The 18,505-nt window shown below is 44.0% G+C and overlaps 1 protein-coding gene across 2 annotated transcripts; it reads left to right on the forward strand.

The window, feature by feature from the left end:
• The first annotated feature begins 452 nt into the window (after nt 1-452).
• CCKBR (cholecystokinin B receptor) lies at nt 453-12,912 on the forward strand. 2 transcript variants are annotated; one of them, XM_003254853.3, is made up of 5 exons: nt 453-922; nt 10,462-10,713; nt 10,881-11,130; nt 11,439-11,596; nt 11,798-12,912. In XM_003254853.3, the coding sequence occupies exons 1-5, from the start codon at nt 772-774 to the stop codon at nt 12,328-12,330; spliced, it is 1,344 nt and encodes a 447-aa protein (XP_003254901.1). In that variant the 5' UTR covers nt 453-771; the 3' UTR covers nt 12,331-12,912. The 2 variants fall into 2 exon arrangements, with proteins under 2 accessions (XP_003254901.1, XP_012358736.1); XM_012503282.2 differs by having other exon boundaries at nt 11,439-12,912.
• Nucleotides 12,913-18,505: the final 5,593 nt, after the last annotated feature.

The following is an 18,505-nucleotide window of genomic DNA, read 5'->3' on the forward strand; positions in this document are numbered from 1 at the left end:
GAAGCCTGAGTGTTGAGCCTCAGACAGGAGATGGAGGGTGCGGAGACAGATGCAGGAGCTACCCCAGTCCCGCAGCGAGGAGCTGCAGGGAAGTACGGTAGCAACAGTGTCACGGTCACTGCGGCCACTGCAACACAGTACGGTAAACGCGGCTCTAGGCTCAGACTAAAGCATCGGCGCCTCAGCAGGTGACGCACGCAGACCCGGTCTCCAACGCCACCTCCACGTTCCCTGATACACCAGAGAAAGATGTTGGATCCGTGGCAGCCGTCTCTACCCAACGCCTCCTACCCTCCCTTCCCCGAAACCTCCCCCTACGCTGCCAACACTCCTGTCTTCAATCTCTCTCTCTCTCTCTCTCTCTCTCTCTCTCTCTCTGTCTCTCTCTCTCATTCCGGGGAATCGGGGGTGGGGGCGGGTGACAAAGAGAGGTGGGCAGGAGAGAAATCTCTAAAAGGAGATGGGACACATCTAGGGAGGGGGCGAGCCTGGAGGACAGTCGCACAGGGAGGGGCAGAACTCCCGAGCCAGGGAGGGGGTGCACAGTCACCTGGTGGGACAGAGGCTGGCGGAGGGACGGGAACCCAGGCGGGGCGAGCCGCGGGAGAGTGGAGAGGCAGGCGCCTGGGCTGGGGGCGGGGACCAGGCGGGGCAGGGGGGCGGGGGAGGAGGGCGGCGGGAGCCTGAGCCGGAATCGCAGCGTGAGCAGGTGGAGCCGCGGTGGGAGCCCGCCGGGTCGAGCTGAGTAAGGCGGCGGGCTCGGCGGGGGCCATGGAGCTGCTAAAGCTGAACCGGAGCGTGCAGGGAACCGGACCCGGGCCGGGGGCTTCCCTGTGCCGCCCGGGGGCGCCTCTCCTCAACAGCAGCAGTGTGGGCAACCTCAGCTGCGAGCCCCCTCGCATTCGCGGAGCCGGGACACGAGGTGGGTGCCTCCCTCAGCCCCCTCCACAAGCTCTTTCTCACTGTACCCCAGAACACTAATAGAGTCCCCCCACGAGCCCCACACTACCTCCTCAAACGCCCACACCGTGCCCCTCATAGTACTCCCTCAGCCCCCAAACAGCTCCCCTCACACCTTCACCCCCGCAGCTTACAACTTCGTCATAGCTTCACACCACCTGGTCGGAACTCCTTCACATCCTGGTCCCCTGATTACACCTAGAGCCCCTGCTCACCCCAAAGCACAGCCCCTTCCCCAACACGCAGCCCCTCCTAGACACCAGTCAGAAGGTGAGATCTCCTCTTGCCAACCCTGCAGATCTCCTTTTCCCTCTTACATCCAGTTCACAGAGCCACAACAGAGAAGGGAAGGAAGAAAGGAAGGCAGGATTGGGAAATGAAGGGGGCTGGTTGAGGGAGGGAGCACTCTGGAAAGCTTGAATGGGAAGCTGAAGTTGTGATCACATCTGCCACCCCAGCCCCCAGCCATCCCAAAAAAAGATCCTCAAATCTGAATTAGGCTGGACACTAGGGGATGCTCCTTAGAGCTGCCTGTCTCCATTTCACTCCTTCTCAAACCCCTCTGCCTCCCTAGTTGGAGCTTTCAAGGCTCTGTGCCCTCTCTGTCTGCAAGTAATGTTTCCAGCTATCTTCCAAGCTCTCTCTCCAGCCCTAGGCTAGGTGCTGGGAGCAAAGGGCAAATTAGACCCAGTCTGGACCCTCATGGCCCATAGCCAAGTGCAGAGAGAAAACAAGCAAATGGAAAAATCACAGACACAAGGGAAGTCCCATGAAAGGGTCCAAACTGTGGGCACCAGAAGAACTTCACAGAGGCTAGAATGTTGGAGCTGGGTCTTGAAGTTGAGTGGGCAGAAAAGGAAGGAGTGGGATTCCAGGTGAAGGAACAATGTTAAGCAGAAGGAAATTTTTCTAAACTCAAGAAGGGAAAGTTGGAATAAATGGTAATCCAAGTATTTATTTACCCCACGAAATAATCTATGCTTTCTCAGCCGAGTTATTACACACTCACACTTGGATTCTGTCATTCAGCCAATATTTATTGAACCAGAGATTGTGCTAGGCAGTGGGAATGTAAGTTGAACAAAACCGACACAATTCCTGCTTCACAGAGCTCAAAGTTTAATGGGTGAGACAGACAAGCAAGAGATTGCAGCACAAAGTGGAAGAGCCTTGATACGGAAAAGATAGTGGGAACACAAGTGGAGCACCTCTAGCCCAGCCTAGCCTCCTTGAGAATTAAAGTTGGCCTCTTGAGGAAATGAGATACAAAGTCCAAAAAATTAGGGAGACTGGCTCTAAGCTTCCTGTTGGAAAAAAAAAAAAAAATATATATATATATATATATATATACACACATACATACATATGGGAGAGCCAGCCAAGTGAACAGGCAGAAGAGGCAGAAAGCATCCCAAATAAAAGGACAAGATATATAAAAAGCTCAAAGTTTGAATTCATGGCACTTTTATCCACTGTGAAATAGTTTTGAGTGGCTAGAACATATATCTTAAGAAGGAAATAATGAACAGGCTGGAGACCAGCCTAGAGGGTTTGCAGAGAGCCTGCTAGGCCTGACCATGGAATGTGGACTTTATCCCGAGGGCAATAGGAACTACTAAAAGATTCAGTAGTACTACCAGGATTAGTTCTATAATGTGGAGAACGGATTGGAAGACATGAGATGGAAGGCAGGGGGATACTTTAGAAGGTTACTATATTACACTGGTCTGGGTGAAAGACGATACTAGCTGAGACTAAGGTAATGGCAAGGGGGATGGAGAGAGGTGGATAGATTTGAGAGCCTTTTCTGGAAATGGAATCAACAGATTAGAAGCAGAGAGGATGGAAGAGGTCAAGGGATGACATTCAGATTTTTAACTTGGACAATTGAGTGGATATTGGTGCTATAGCAATTGTATACAATGAGAAAGATAACAAAACAGCAGAAACAGGTTTGGAAGAGGGAATTATAAATTCAGTTTGGAACCCACTGAGTTTAAATGTTAGTGGGACATCCAGGTGAGGTTACCTAGTAAGCTGTTGAATCCAGGGGTCTGGAACTTACAGGAGAGGTCTGAGGTGGAAATACAGACTTGAAGAAGGTCTTTGCCTACAGGAGGTAGAAGCCATGAGAATAGTTAAAATCAGGAAATTTTGTATAGAATGAGAAGAAAATAGGTCCTGGGTCAAGACTCTGCATAAGACCATTATTTAAAAGCCTGGCAGAGAAAGGAGAATTTATGAAGGAGATTCAGATGAAACCATCAGAAAGGCAGGAGCTATGCCCTTCCAGAAAGCAAGAAAAAGAGAGTTTCAAGCAGGTTGGGGTAAGTGATGTCAAATGCTATTGACATAAGTTGGATAAATAAAAAACAGGACAGTCAGAACAGTATCCTTCACATTCAATAACAAGAAAATATTTAGGAGTTGTAGGTATTGAGGCTTAACTATGGCAGGTTGAAGACTGGGCTGGTGAGAGAGGGAGTTATGAGAAGTGAACCAGGGTATGTAGCCAAAACTTTCAAGAAGTCTAGTAGGCAAAGAAAGAGAGAGACAGAGAGAGAGAGAGAAAGAAAGAAAAGCAGGATATTGCCAAAAATAGCATGAGATTGAGGAAGGGGAGGGGGCGGGTATGTGTGTAGGTTTGTTGTGTGTGTGCACATGTGTGACACGCATTTTAAAACAAGAGCTTTTTAAAATGTTTGATGGTGATTGGGCCAAGAGAGGAAGATTGAAGGTGCAGATAAGAAAGGGGATAGTCAATAGAGAAGATTCCCTGTGAAAGCAGGATGTGACGCAATTCAGAGCACAGGTGCAAAAATTTGCCTCACTCATCTAAATGCTCCTCACACATTTGGATGTTACCCAGCCCATCAGATGTTACACACAGAGACCCTGTCAGCCACACTCACTCAGATATTATCCCCGCAGATGCATAGGTTACCCAGGTTCACTCCAATGTTAGCAATAGGAATTTGGATGTTACCACTTTATTCTTATATAATCCATGCAGACTTGAGTATTACCCATGTTCACTCAGATAGTACCCACAGAAAGACAAATGGTACCACACTCACTTCAATATTGTCCGAAGTCATTTTGGTATTACCCATCCATCAAACACTACTCACTTTCATTTTATTATTATCCACACACCATCAGATATTACCTATGCTCACTTCAGTAAGCTTTTCCCAGATACTACCCATAAAATTACAAATATTACTCTCACATACTCAGATAATACCCACAAAAGCTTAAATATTACTTACATTCACTCAGGTGCTCAGTTATTTCATTTACTCAGATTAACATCTTTTTTTTTTTTTTTAGACAGTCTCCCTCTGTTGCCCAGGCTGGGGTGCAGTAGCATGATCGTGGCTCACTGCAGCCTTGACCTCCACAGGCTCAGGTGATCCTTCCACCTCAACCCCCTGAATAGCTGGGACTACAGGCATGTGCCACCACAAGTGGCTAATTTTTTGTATTTTTTGTAGAGATAGGGTTTTTCCATGTTGCCCAGGCTGGTCTCTAAATCCTTGGCTTAAGAGATCTGCCCACCTCAGCCTTCCAACGTGCTGGGATTACAGATATGAGCCACCATGTCTGGCCCAGATTAATATCTTAATTTAGTTTAAAATGCTAACATCTAACATCCGTACTCAAATACTACCCATACACACTTGGATATTACTTCTTCCCAGTCAGCAATTTCTATCATTATTTGGATATTCCACTATTCACAAGTAGACCTCTGAATGTAATCTATGCTTCCTGAAGTTGTTACCTACAAAATGTCATCTACAGAGAGTTGGATATTAACCTTGCTCTTTCAAATGTTACTACACTTACTCAGATATTATCTAAACTTAAATGTAAGCCATATTCCATCAGATATTACCTATAAGCATGTAGATGTTACCATTCTCCAGATATGTCCCACAGAAATAAGCGTGACTTTCACCTACCTATATACTATTTCAAAGATTAAAGTATGCCCAACACTCACTCTGATATTACCTACACACCCTTGCATATTACTTCTGCTCCCTCAGTACCCACTATGTGGATTCCCCCATTCACCCAGCCACTACCCACAGTCAGTTGGATGTGATCCCTGCTTATCGTAGAGACAAGGATATTACTTTGATGTCTGTGTGCATGGGTGAACAGATCAAACATGCCAGTAGAACGCAGAATTTGAGGCACCAGCAGCTTCAGTGTTCTGTGGAGTTTTTCGTTAGAAAGCCTTCGTTTTCATTTTATGTCACATTGTCTGGATTTTTGCGCTCATACCTCTCTGCCATTATCTAGACAGAACAAATACAGATCTTCCAAACACCAGGAGAAGAACTGAACTGTCCCAGTCTTCTGAGTCCCCTGGTCTGATGCCAGTTTTCCTCTCATCCCCAGGAAGATGATGAGATGATGCTCACGGGTAGACTATCAAGGCACTTGTGGATGTACCCCAGGAGGTGCCATCTCCCATCCTTCTACCCATGCCTGTTTCCTAGTCACTGAAGCCACTGTCATCACTCATATTCCACCACGCAAACACACATCAATACACACACACACGCACACACGTACACGCATACAAGTCTAATTCTGATTTATTTTGTGCATGACTTTTTAAACTAATGGATTATTTTTAGAGCAGTTTTAAGTTTACAAAAAGTACAGAGTGCCCACACACACACAAACACACATATACACAGAATTTACCCTATTATTAACAGCTTACATTGTGTGGTACATTTGTCACAATTTATGAGCCAATATCAATACATTATTCACTAAATTCTAGAGTTTACATTAGGGCTCACTTTTGTGTTGTATGGTTCTATAGGTTTTGACGAATGTATAATGGCATGTATCCACCATTACAGTATCACACAGAATAGTTTCACTGCCCTAAAAATCCCCTATACTTCACCTATTTATCCCTCGCTCTGCCTCCCCAAACTCCTGGCTGTAAAATTGCTTTTAATTAGAATTTTTCACATTTCTGAACTGTTCAACAACAAAGACCTGTGGAGACAGTGGTGGCTGGGAATAAGATAATAGCTAGGAATGTCCAGTAAAACAGCAAAACACTGCACAGTTGCTGGTCATTTTTACTGGGACTTTGTCTTATAAATTTCAGGAGTCCCCAAGCAAGTAAAGTTTGCAATCTTTGCAAACTTTATAAGGGTGAGATTTAGCTCCATCTTTATGGTCCATTACAATTAGCCAAGCTCAAGGGCACACACATGGGACATCAGCTGGATGAATGAATGAGAAATTGCTTTTCATGCTTCACAGTACTGTACCAATTTGAGGTGTGGCAACTGCAGCAATAATTAGTTGAAGAAAGACACCCAGAGGCAGATGTAAGCAAGATAATGGAACCAGAAAGATTAAAGAGGTGGAGGCTGGGGGTGGGAGGACAATGGATTTGGAGGAGAAACAGTGAGTCCAAGATAAACCACCAGCTCTTTTCTGAGTCCAAGGACGTCTCTGACAGAGGTCTCCCTCCTAAAGGTCCTTTATTCTCCACCATACACACTTACTCCCCTCAAATTTTGTCACCTATAAGCCTTCTGTAATCCTTCCTTACAGAGAGAGGCCCAGCTTCTAAAGGAAATATAGATGGTTTGCAAATAAAAAACAAAAGTTACGCATCTGAAATCATAACCTCTCACTGACCCCCACAAGGACCTTCCAACATGCGTCTCCAAAAAGACAGAGGCAAAGAAGAAGAAGCGAGGGCATGCTGGAGCACCTCTGCAGAGATGATGCATGGATGAGGAGGGGGAAAGCAGATGCACTTCTGTCTTGAAGGACAGAATCATCCAAGATTCATTAACAAGCATGTGTTGACTGCCTCCTCTGTGCTAGGGATGATGAGTGCTAGGGATATACTGGAGAGCGAGATGGACCTTGCCCCTGTCCTCAAGAAGCTCCTAGTCTAGTGGGGAAGACAGAGAATTACATATATACTAACACAGTGAGAAATGCCATGGTTGAGTATGGAGAGAGGGAGAAAGAGGCATTTAGATTGAGATTTGATTAAGAAGGAGGCAGTATGGGCCGGGTATAGTGGCTCAAACCTGTAATCCCAGCACTTTGGGGGGCCAAAGCAGGCGATCACCTGAGGTCAGGAGTTTGAGACCAGCCTTTCCAATATGGAGAAACCCATCTCTACTAAAAATACAAAATTAGCTGGGCGTGGTGGTGCATGCCTGTAATTCCAGCTACTTAGGAGGCTGAGGCAGGAGAATCGCTTGAACCCAGGAGGCAGAGGTTGCGGTGAGCCAAGATCATGCCATTGCACTCCAGCCTGGGCAACAAGAGCAAAACTCCATCTCAAAAATAAAAACAAAAACAAACAAAAAAAAACCAAGGAGGTAGTATGATGAATAACAGAGTACTGCAGGAACAAACAGTAGGAGGCAAAGCACATTAGGGATCAGGGACTTGGCTTCTATTCTGATTCAGCCCCTTATCAGGTGTGTGGTCTTGAGCAAAGAATGTTACTGCTGAGTTCAGTTTGGAAGTTTTTATAAATAGCATTTATTTGATGCCTACAATTTCTAAATAAATTGGTTTTTGTTATGAGAAAATACAGTCATGCACTAACTAATCATGGGGATACCTTCTGAGAAATGCATCATTAGGTGATTTCATTGTGTAAACATCATAGAGTGTTTGTCACACAAACCTAGAAGGTATAGCCTACTACATACCTAGGCTATATGGTATAGCCTATTGCTCCCAGGCTGCAACCCTGCACAGTATATTACTGTGCTGAATATTGTAGGGAAGAGTAACACAATATTATGTATTTGTGTATCTAAACATAGAAAAGGTACAGTGAAAATACAGCATAAAAGATAAATCATCACACACCTGTATAGGGCACGTACCATAAATGGAACTTGCAGGAGTAGATGTTGCTCTGGCTAAGTCAGAGAGTGAGTGGTGAGTGAATGTAAAGCCTAGGACATTACACTATTGTAGACTTTATAAACACTGGATACTTAGGCTACACTAAATTTATTTAATAATAAATTAAATTTAGCATACTGTAACTTTTTACTTTATAAACTTTTTTACTCTTTTGTAAAACAAAAAACACATTGTATGGCTATACAAAAATATTTTCTTTTTTTATACTTTTATCCTATAAGCATTTTTCTGTTTTTAACTCAAAAAAAAAAAAAACCCTTTCTGTTAAAACCAAGACACAAACACACACATTGGGCTACACAGGGTCAGGATGAATATTGCCATCTTCCACCTCTACATCTTGTCCCACTGGAAGGTCATCAGGGCAACAGCACACATGGAGCTGTCATCTCCTATAATAACAGTGCTTTATTCTGGAATACATCTAAAAGGACCTGCCTGAGCCTGTTTTATAGTTAACTTTTTTAAAAAAATAAGTAAGCATATACTCTAAAATAATGATTGAAAGTATAATGTAGTAAATACATCAACCAGTCACACAGTCATTTATTATCACTATCAGGTATTATGTACATCATTGTATGTGCTAGGCTTTTATATGACTGACAGCACAGTAGGTTTGTTTATACCAGTATCCCCACAAACACATACATAATGCATTATGCGGCAATGTTACAATAACATAACTAGGTGATAGAAACTTTTCAGCTCCATTATAATCTTTTGTTGTTGTTATTTTGGGTTTTGTTTGAGACAGAGTCTCACTCTGTTGTGCAGGCTGGAGTGCAGTGGCACTATCATAGCTCACTGCAGCCTCGAACTCCTGGGTTCAAGCAATCTTTCTGCCTCAAACTCCTGAATAGCTATGACTATAGGCACGTGTCACCACATCCAGCTAATTTTTTATGTTTTGTAGAGATGGGATTTTGCTATGTTGCTCAGGCTGATCTCAAGCTCCTGGCCTCAGGTGATCCTCCCACCTTGGCCTCCCAAAGTGCTGGGATTACAAATATAAGCCACTGCACTCAGCTATTCATTATAATCTTATGAGACCACCATCGTATATGAAATTTGTCATTTACCAAAACATCGTTATTCAGTGCATGGCTGTAGTTTTCAATTTGGGAGCTAAAATGAGAATCAGTCAAAGTATGGGGCTCTGGAAGAGAGAGCTGCAGCCTTGAGCCTTTCCTTCTCTGCAATCTAGGAGGCCCTGTCCCCTGCCCTCTCTACCTTCGAGCTCTAATCCCTCTCATGCTAAGGCCATAGGTGTCAGTGATTCAGTCCTGTTCAATCCAATTCGATTTTATCTAAATCTGCTTGGCTGTGGTGTGGTGGTCCAAAGATTAATCCATCTTTTAATAGACAATGACACAAAAGAATGGGGTCAGCCTCCCAGCCCCTCTGCCTCACACAGGTGTCCCTCCTATGAGCTCCGACAGCACCTTATACATCCTTCAGCCTCACTCCTTATCACATCTGTTTATGTATCTGAGTTTACTTCCCCACTGTGAGCTCTCAAATGGCAGGGAGCTTGTCATGTTCATCTCTTTGTCCCCAGTGCCTAGCACAAAGGGAGTCCTCTGTAAATGTTTATAGAGTGAGAATGAATGTTTGGAGAGAATTAAAATACAAGGCAGAAGTAAAATAGGCTTTAATAGTTGTGTAAGAAACAGGCGTGGGTCAGAGAAAGAGGAGAGTAATACCAAATGAGGTGTCCAGAAGGGCCTTACAGAAGAAGTAGCAGTCAATTTGAGTCTTGACCAACAAGGGGTGAATAGGAATTCACCAGATACAGAAAATAAGCTTGTGATGAGGGGTGGAAGTTGTGAGGAGGGTTGGTAAAAGAGTATTCCAGTCTGAGAAACCAGCTTGAGCAGGGAGAGAGTCACAAGTGCAAATGATGCATTCAAGAAACTGAGTCATCCAGTGGCTTGCTTAAATGCGTGCAGTACACGGAGGGGGTGGGAGAGAAAGAGGTCCCTTCTGGGAGGATCTTGATGATATTCTGAGGGGTTGCAGACAGTAGAGAGTAAGTGAAGTATTTTTTTTGCTTTTGATTTTAAAGAATAAAGACATGATCTGATGTGATTCAAATGGTAGTGGGTTGTCAACAGTGTAGAACACTCTGGGGGTGTCAAATAGAGTAGGCTAAGAAAGGACCTTTGAATTTAGCAGTTAAAGATTAGTGTACTTGGGAAGAAGTATGCACTGATAGGGTACAGAATATTGTATTGTAATGGAATGAAGAGCAAATGAGAAGACACAAATATCCTCTTAAGAAGTTTGGCTGCAAAAAGAAGGAAAGATTTGGAACAAACCTTGAGAAGAGACAGGCTTTCTTAAGGAAGGGCAGAGTTGGGCCAATTTAACCAAACCTCAAGGGGTTAGAAGGCTAAAGGATTCAAGTTCACCATTTACTGAGCAGTTCATGGGTGGGGGATGTAGGCATCTGGCTGGGTAGTGAGGATTGGGGATAAGAGGGAAGGAGGGGGATTTGGCTGAATGAAGGCTGACCCCCTACTGCCACCTCTCCCTTTTCTTACCCAGAATTGGAGCTGGCCATTAGAATCACTCTTTACGCAGTGATCTTCCTGATGAGCGTTGGAGGAAATGTTCTCATCATCGTGGTCCTGGGACTGAGCCGCCGCCTGAGGACTGTCACCAATGCCTTCCTCCTCTCACTGGCAGTCAGCGACCTCCTGCTGGCTGTGGCTTGCATGCCCTTCACCCTCCTGCCCAATCTCATGGGCACATTCATCTTTGGCACAGTCATCTGCAAGGCGGTTTCCTACCTCATGGGTGGGTGAGACAACCACCACACCCCCACTTGCCACTCTCCCCTCCTAAAGCTCTTGTGGATGTAGGGGTCTTCCCCAGTTGGCAGGGAGGGGTGTGAGGAAGTCCCACTGACGGTTGTGTAGTGCAAGTTTCCTAGGTGACTCCTTCCTTTCTCTTCCCTTGCTTAGGGGTGTCTGTGAGCGTGTCCACGCTAAGCCTCGTGGCCATCGCACTGGAGCGGTACAGCGCCATCTGCCGACCACTGCAGGCACGAGTGTGGCAGACGCGCTCCCACGCGGCTCGCGTGATTGTAGCCACGTGGCTGCTGTCTGGACTACTCATGGTGCCCTACCCCGTGTACACTGTCGTGCAACCAGTGGGGCCTCGTGTGCTGCAGTGCATGCATCGCTGGCCCAGTGCGCGGGTCCGCCAGACCTGGTGAGCTTGCCCACAAACTATCCTAGGAATTCCTTTCTCACCCCTATTAGATGCTTACGACCATTGCCCAGAATCTTCCTCCAGCTTCCCGGAGAATTACCACGCCAATTCCTATTCCGCATCCACCACCCTGGAGTTCCAGTTTGGGTCCCCTCCCCAGTTCTCTCTCCCTTCCCAGCGGCACCCCCAAATCCTACTCCTACTTCAGGTACCTGGCCACAGCCCTAGAAACACTAGTCCTTGGCTTTTTCTCCATCTGTGATTACAGCTGGACAGAAACCCGAGTGATCTGTCTGTGTTGCCTTCAGGTCCGTACTGCTGCTCCTGCTCTTGTTCTTCATCCCGGGTGTGGTTATGGCCGTGGCCTACGGGCTTATCTCTCGAGAGCTCTACTTAGGGCTTCGCTTTGACGGTGACAGTGACAGCGACAGCCAAAGCAGGGTCCGAAACCAAGGCGGGCTGCCAGGTGGGGCTGGACCACGTGAGCAAAATCTGGGAGAGGCGGAGCTTTGGAGGGCGACGGGGCCTGCTGGAGTGGGTGGGGCCAAAATGAAGGCGAGAAGAAAGCTGGAAATGGGGTTAAGCTGGGAGCGGAGGTCAGGTGGGGATTGGGCTGGAGACTGGGAGGACTCGCCTTTTTCTCTGACCGCCCACCCTTTGTGCTCAGGTGCTGTTCACCAGAACGGGCGTTGCCGGCCTGAGACCGGCGCCGTTGGCGAAGACAACGATGGCTGTTACGTGCAACTTCCACGTTCCCGGCCTGCCCTGGAGCTGACGGCGCTGACGGCTCCTGGGCCAGGATCCGGCTCCCGGCCCACCCAGGCCAAGCTGCTGGCTAAGAAGCGCGTGGTGCGAATGTTGCTGGTGATCGTTGTGCTTTTTTTTCTGTGTTGGTTGCCAGTTTATAGTGCCAACACGTGGCGCGCCTTTGATGGCCCGGGTGCACACCGAGCACTCTCAGGTGCTCCTATCTCCTTCATTCACTTGCTGAGCTATGCCTCGGCCTGTGTCAACCCCCTGATCTACTGCTTCATGCACCGTCGCTTTCGCCAGGCCTGCCTGGAAACGTGCGCTCGCTGCTGCCCCCGGCCTCCACGAGCTCGCCCCAGGCCTCTTCCCGATGAGGACCCTCCCACTCCCTCCATTGCTTCCCTGTCCAGGCTTAGCTACACCACCATCAGCACGCTGGGCCCTGGCTGAGGAGTAGAGGGGCCGTGGGGGTTGAGGCAGGGCAAATGACATGCACTGACCCTTCCAGACATACAAAACACAAACCACAACTGACACAGGAAACCAACACCCAAAGCATGGACTAACCCCAACGCACAGGAAAAGGTAGCTTACCTGACACAAGAGGAACAAGAATGGAGCAGTACACAGGAAAGGAGGCATGCCTCTGATATGGGACTGAGCCTGGCCCATAGAAACATGACACTGACCTTGGATAGACACAGCATCCCTAGCAGTGAACTATTTCTACACAGTGGGAACTCTGACAAGGGCTGACCTGCCTCTCGCACACATAGATTAGTGGCACTGATTGTTTTAGAGACTATGCAGCCTGGCACGGGGCTGACTGGGATGCTCCTAGTTTGACCTCACAATGCCCTTTCCCAATCAGCACTGAAAATACCATCAGGCCTAATCTCATACCTCTGACCAACTGGCTGTTCTGCACTGAAAAGGTTCTTCATCCCTTTCCAGTTAAGGACCATGGCCCTGCCCTCTCCTTCCTTACCCAAACTGTTAAAGAAATAATAAATTATTTGGCTTCCTCCTGAACTTCCTTTATGGATTCTTTTGGGGCAGGTAAGGAGGCATAGGATTTTGCAGTATCCTTCTGTCAGGTCTCTCCCACTGTTGCACACTGCTGTGCACAACCCCTTGCCATAAAGCCCAGCCTCTGAGGTTCAGTATGGCTGTGCATATTCTTTCTGAGTTTTCATCCTCTACCTACATTCCAATGTTGCAATAACTGTGAATGGGGATGGAAAATGGCACATCCATGACATATCATGATTCCTGATCACATTATCCCAAAGTGGTGCCACTATTAAGGTACTATATTAATGGATGCTTATTAAATTTTGATGAAAAGATAAAAGAGGAAGCACTGTATAATAAGACTAAGTTTATTCAATGTGTGTTTGAAACACCAGAGATCAGACCATGACAAGTATACAGAAGTTAATTAAAGAGTAGGGATTTTTTACTGTACTCTCTTCCCCAGTGTCAAAACCTGGCCAAGATTCTGCCAAATGGAAGCACTTTTAGTAGCTACAACAAAAAAGTCCTGAATAGGAGTCTGAGGACCCAGTCTCCGTTTTACTGTAAGAATGATCTAGCCCCAGAGACAGGCAAAGAACAATATCACCTCCCCACACACAATGACAAATGAGGAAGAACAGGAACTGAGGACCTCACTAAGAGGACATACGTGGATAATCAGAGGCATAGTATATTGGAGGAGGGGTCTTTTGATGCTTCATCTTGTAACAGACAGGGGAAACTGAGGCCCAGAGCAGGAATGTAAGCTGCCTAAGGTCATACAGTAAGTTAGAGTAAGATAGAATAATGGTGTTGAAGTAGACACTGGGCTGGAGATGGGGAAGAAGACCCACCCATGAGGAGCAGAGACAAGTTTTATGGGACCTAAAGTTTATAAAATTGGGTGCTCTTTTCTTAAGAAATAAAAAGAATACAAAGTCACACATACAAAATTACTGGGACCCTGACCAGGGCCTTGAAAGGGGCCTGTGCAAGTGACGAGCCCTCAATTTTAGGCCTCATTCACTTCCCAGCCAATATGCCTCTAAAATACACCCACTAACTACCCTGGAGAAGGCTGCATGGCGTAGAGGACAGTGAGAAAGGAGAGTGGTTCTTCTGTTTACCAGTGCTGGGGTTGCTCCCATCCATCGTTTCTACAGGATTCTCGGCTGCAAGAGGAAGGAAGAACGAAGAAAAGGAGGGAGAAGGCGTTCCAAGCTGTCAACTATGACAGGGATGGTTAAAAATAGAATCCCAGCTGGTCTGAGGAGCTGCAGGCAGATATTGGGCCTTTCTTTCTCATGCCAGCTTCTCTGTGGAGTGGGAGTAGGCTGGCCCATAGGCTACCTAGCACTCCACCGTTCCTTCTAAAGACTGCCTGGGGCTGTTAGCCCCTTCTAGCTGGAGCCTGGGCTCCAGATGACCACGAAATGGCAGCCTGGAGCTGGGTAGTGGAGGGCTGGGTCTACAGAATACTTTTACCTCCATCACCCCACTCCATGCCCTATCCAGCTGTCAGATATGGACTCTTGAGCTCCTTCCATCTATTTTCCGTTTCTTGGAATCTGATAAAACATGTCAGGTCTAGGTTTAATATCACTGTCCCCATGAAATCCTACTTTGTCATTCTGACAAAGCTTGTATGCTCATATGGTACTTACTGCTTTCTCTTTTTTGTCATAGTCATCTGTGTTCCTGCCTAATTTATCCTATCAGCCTGAGAGCAGCATGATGTAGTAGGAAGATGACTGAGCCTGGTCAGGTGATAGAGGAGGGTAGTGGTAAGATCTAATTCTAAATGATAGGCATTTTATATACACTGATTCATTTCATTCTCTGAATACTTCCGCAGAACATTTCTCCTCATTCAAAAGACAAATAAAGTGAAGCTAAGAAAGCTTAAGGGAGTTATATGAGGTCCTACAGCCAGAATACAGCCAAGAGCTGAACTCGGGTATCTGACTTCAAAGCTTTTTCTCTTTCCATCATACTGTGTTGCCTTCTTTCAAGTCTTTCCAGTCCTAGTTCTATCTTTTAAAAGTTGTGTGATTTTGTACACGTTATCTAAGTGAGTTTCAGGCTCCGGTGTAAAACGGTAATATTATATTAACCTTACACTGCCATTTTGAAAATTAAGTAAAATAATGCATAGAAAGTGCGTATCATTGTATCAGGCACATAGCATAAGAAGAGTTAGATGCATCAAGACTGGGAGGAAACAAAAGCACCAGGAAACAAAGCCTTCTGTAGACAGGTAGCCACCCATAATTGAATAGGACAGAACTCTGGGTCCAAGGGGAGGCTCAGAGCTTGCTATGAGATGATATTAGAAAGTGATATGTGTAGGCAAATAAATGATAGGAAAAAAAAGAAAGTGGTGTACACTGGAATAAAACTAGAAATCAAAAACAAGAAAAATTTTGGAAACTATACAAACACATGGAAATTAAACAATATGTTCCTGAATGACAGTGGATCAATGAAGAAATTAAGAAAAAAATGAAAAATTCCTTGAAACAAATGATAATGATAATGATAATGGAAAAACAACATACCAAAACCTATGGCATACAGCAAAAGCAGCACTAACAGAGAAGCTTATAGCTTGCCTACATCAAAAAAGAAGAAAAACTTCAAATAGACAGCCTAATGATACATCTTAAAGAACTAGAAAAGCAAGAACAAACCAAACCCAAAATTAGCAGAAGAAAAGAAATAATAAATATCAGAGCAGAACTAAATGAATTTGAAATGAAGAAAAAAATCAAAAGATCAATGAAACAAAATGTTGGCTTTTTGAAAAAATAAACAAAATCGACAAACCTTTAACTAGAATAAGAAAAAAGAGAGAAGACCCAAATATATAAAATCAGACATGAAAAAGGAACATTACGACTGATACTGCAGAAATTCAAAGGATCATTTGTGATGACTATGAGCAACTATATGCCAATAAATTGGAAAATCTAGATGAAATAAATTCCTAGATACATAAAATCTACCAAGATTGAACCATAAAGAAATCCAAAACCAGGCCGGGCGCAGTGGCTCACGCCTGTAATCCCAGCACTTTGGGAGGCCAAGGCAGGCAGATCACCTGAGTTCGGGAGTTCAAAACCAGCCTGACCAACATGGAGAAACCCCATCTCTACTAAAAATACAAAAGTTAGCCAGGCGTGGTGGTGCATGCCTGTAATCCTAGCTACTTGTGAGGCTGAGACAGGAGAATCGCTCAAACCCAGCAGGCAGAGGTTGCGGTGAGCCGAGATCACGCCATTGCACTCCAGCCTCGGTAACAAGAGCGAAACTCTGTCTCAAAAAAAAAAAAAAAAAAGAAGAAGAAGAAGAAAGAAAGGAAGAAATCCAAAACCCGAACAGACTAAAAATAAGTAATTACATTTAAGCCGTAATAAAAAGTCTCCCAGAAAAGAAAAGCACGAGACCCAGTATCTTCACAGCTGAATTCTACCAAACATTTAAAGAACTGATACCAATTCTACTCAAACTATTCCAAAAAATAGAGGAGGAGGGAATACTTCCAAACTCATTCTGTGAGGAAAGTATTACCCCAATACCAAAACCAGACAAAGATACATCATAAAAGAAAACTATAGGCCAATATCAATGATGAATATTGATGCGAAAATCCTCCACAAAATACTAGCAAACCAATTTCAACCATACATTAAAAAGATCATTCATCATGACCAAATAAAATTTTTCCCTGAGAGGCAAATTAATCAATGTGATACATCATATCAACAGAATGAAGGACAAAAACCATATGATTATTTCAACTGATGCTGAAGAAACATTTGACAAAGTTCAACCTCCCTTCATGATAAAACCCTCAAAAAACTGGGGATAGAAAGAACATACCTCAACATGATAAAAGTCATATATAATAGATCCATAGCTAGTATCATACTGAATGGGGAAAAACTGAAAGTCTTTCCTCTAAGCTCTGGAACATGAAAAGGATATCCACTTTCACCACTATTATTCAACATAGTACTGGAAGTCCTACAGCAATCAGACAAGAGAAAGAAAAAAAGAACATCCAACTTGGAAAGGAAGAAGTCAAATTATCCTCATTTGCAGATGATATGATCTGATATTTGGAAAAACCTAAAGACTCCACAAGAAAACTATTAGAACTGATAATCAAATTCAGTGATGTTGCAGGATACAAAATTAATATACAAAAATCAGTAATATTTCTATATGCCAACAGTGAACAATCTGAAAAAGAAATCCAGAAAGTAATCCCCCAGCTGATAGGATTCCTATTTTAAAAAAGAAGAAAAGAAAAATATTAAAAGAAAGTAATCCCATTTATAATGGCTACAAATGAAATAAAATACTTAGGAATTAACAACAACAAGTGAAAGATTCCTGCAATCAAAACTATAAAACATTGATGAAAAAAATTGAAGAAGACACCAAAAAAAAGAAAGATATTTCATGTTCATGGATTGGAAGAATCACTATTGTTAAAATATCCATACTACCCAAAGCAATCTACAGATTCAATGCAATGCATATCAAAATACCAATGTTCTTCACAGAAAGAGCAAAAAAATCCTAAAATATATATTAAACCAAAAAAGACCTAGAACAGCCAAAGCTATCTTAGCAAAAAGGACAAAACTGAAGAAATCATATTACTTAACTTTAAATTACACTACAGACCTATAATAACCAAAATGGCATGGCACTGGCATAAAAACAGACACATAGATCAGGGGAACAGAACAGAGAACTCAGAGATAAACCTGTACCTCTACAGTGAACTTCTTTTTGACAAAGGCGCCAAGAACATACAATGGGGAAAAGACAGTCTCTTCAATAAATGGTGCTGGGAAAACTGGATATCCATATGCAAAAAATGAAACTAGACCCCTATCTCTTGCTATATATAAAAATCAAATTAAAATGATTAAAGACTTAAATCTAAGACATCAACCCATGAAACTACTATGAGAAAACATTGGGAAAACTCTCCAGGACATTAGACTGGGCAAAGATTTTTTGAAGAATACCCCACAATCACAGGCAACCAAAACAAAAATTGGCAAATGGGATTACATCAAGTTAAAAAGTTTCTGCACAGCAAAGGAAAGAATCAACAAAGTGAAGGGACAATTCACAGAAGGGAGAAAATATTTTCAAACTACCTGTCTGACAAGGGATTAATAACCAGAATGTATAAAGAGCTCAAACAACTTTATAGGAAAAAATCTAATAATCTGATCAAAAAATGGGCACAAGATCTGAATAGACATTTCTCAAAATGTACAAATGGCAAACAGGCACAAAAAAAGGTGCTCAATATCATTGATCATCAGAGAAATGCAAATCAAAACTACAATGAGATATCATTTCACACCAGTTAAAATGGCTTTTACCCAAAAGATAGGCAATAACAAATGCTAGCGACAATGTCAAGAAAAAGGAATCCTCATACACTGTTGGTGGGAATGTAAATTAGTAAATCACTATGGATAACACTTTAGAGGTTCCTCAAAAGAGTGAAATGGAGCTACTATAGGATTCAATAATCTTGCTCCTAGGTATGTACCCAAACGAAATTAAATCAGAGGGG

This window comes from Nomascus leucogenys, chromosome 15, assembly GCF_006542625.1.
Source record: "Nomascus leucogenys isolate Asia chromosome 15, Asia_NLE_v1, whole genome shotgun sequence".
Lineage (NCBI taxonomy): Eukaryota > Metazoa > Chordata > Mammalia > Primates > Hylobatidae > Nomascus > Nomascus leucogenys.

Excerpts from the sequence above, each read along its gene's own strand:
- CCKBR (XM_012503282.2), top strand. The coding sequence starts at position 772 with ATGGAGCTGCTAAAGCTGAACCGGAGCGTGCAGGGAACCGGACCCGGG. Across the intron at positions 10,714-10,880 it reads GGCGGTTTCCTACCTCATGG|GGGTGTCTGTGAGCGTGTCC; the intron begins GTGGGTGAGACA and ends TCCCTTGCTTAG. Across the intron at positions 11,131-11,438 it reads GCGCGGGTCCGCCAGACCTG|GTCCGTACTGCTGCTCCTGC; the intron begins GTGAGCTTGCCC and ends TGTTGCCTTCAG.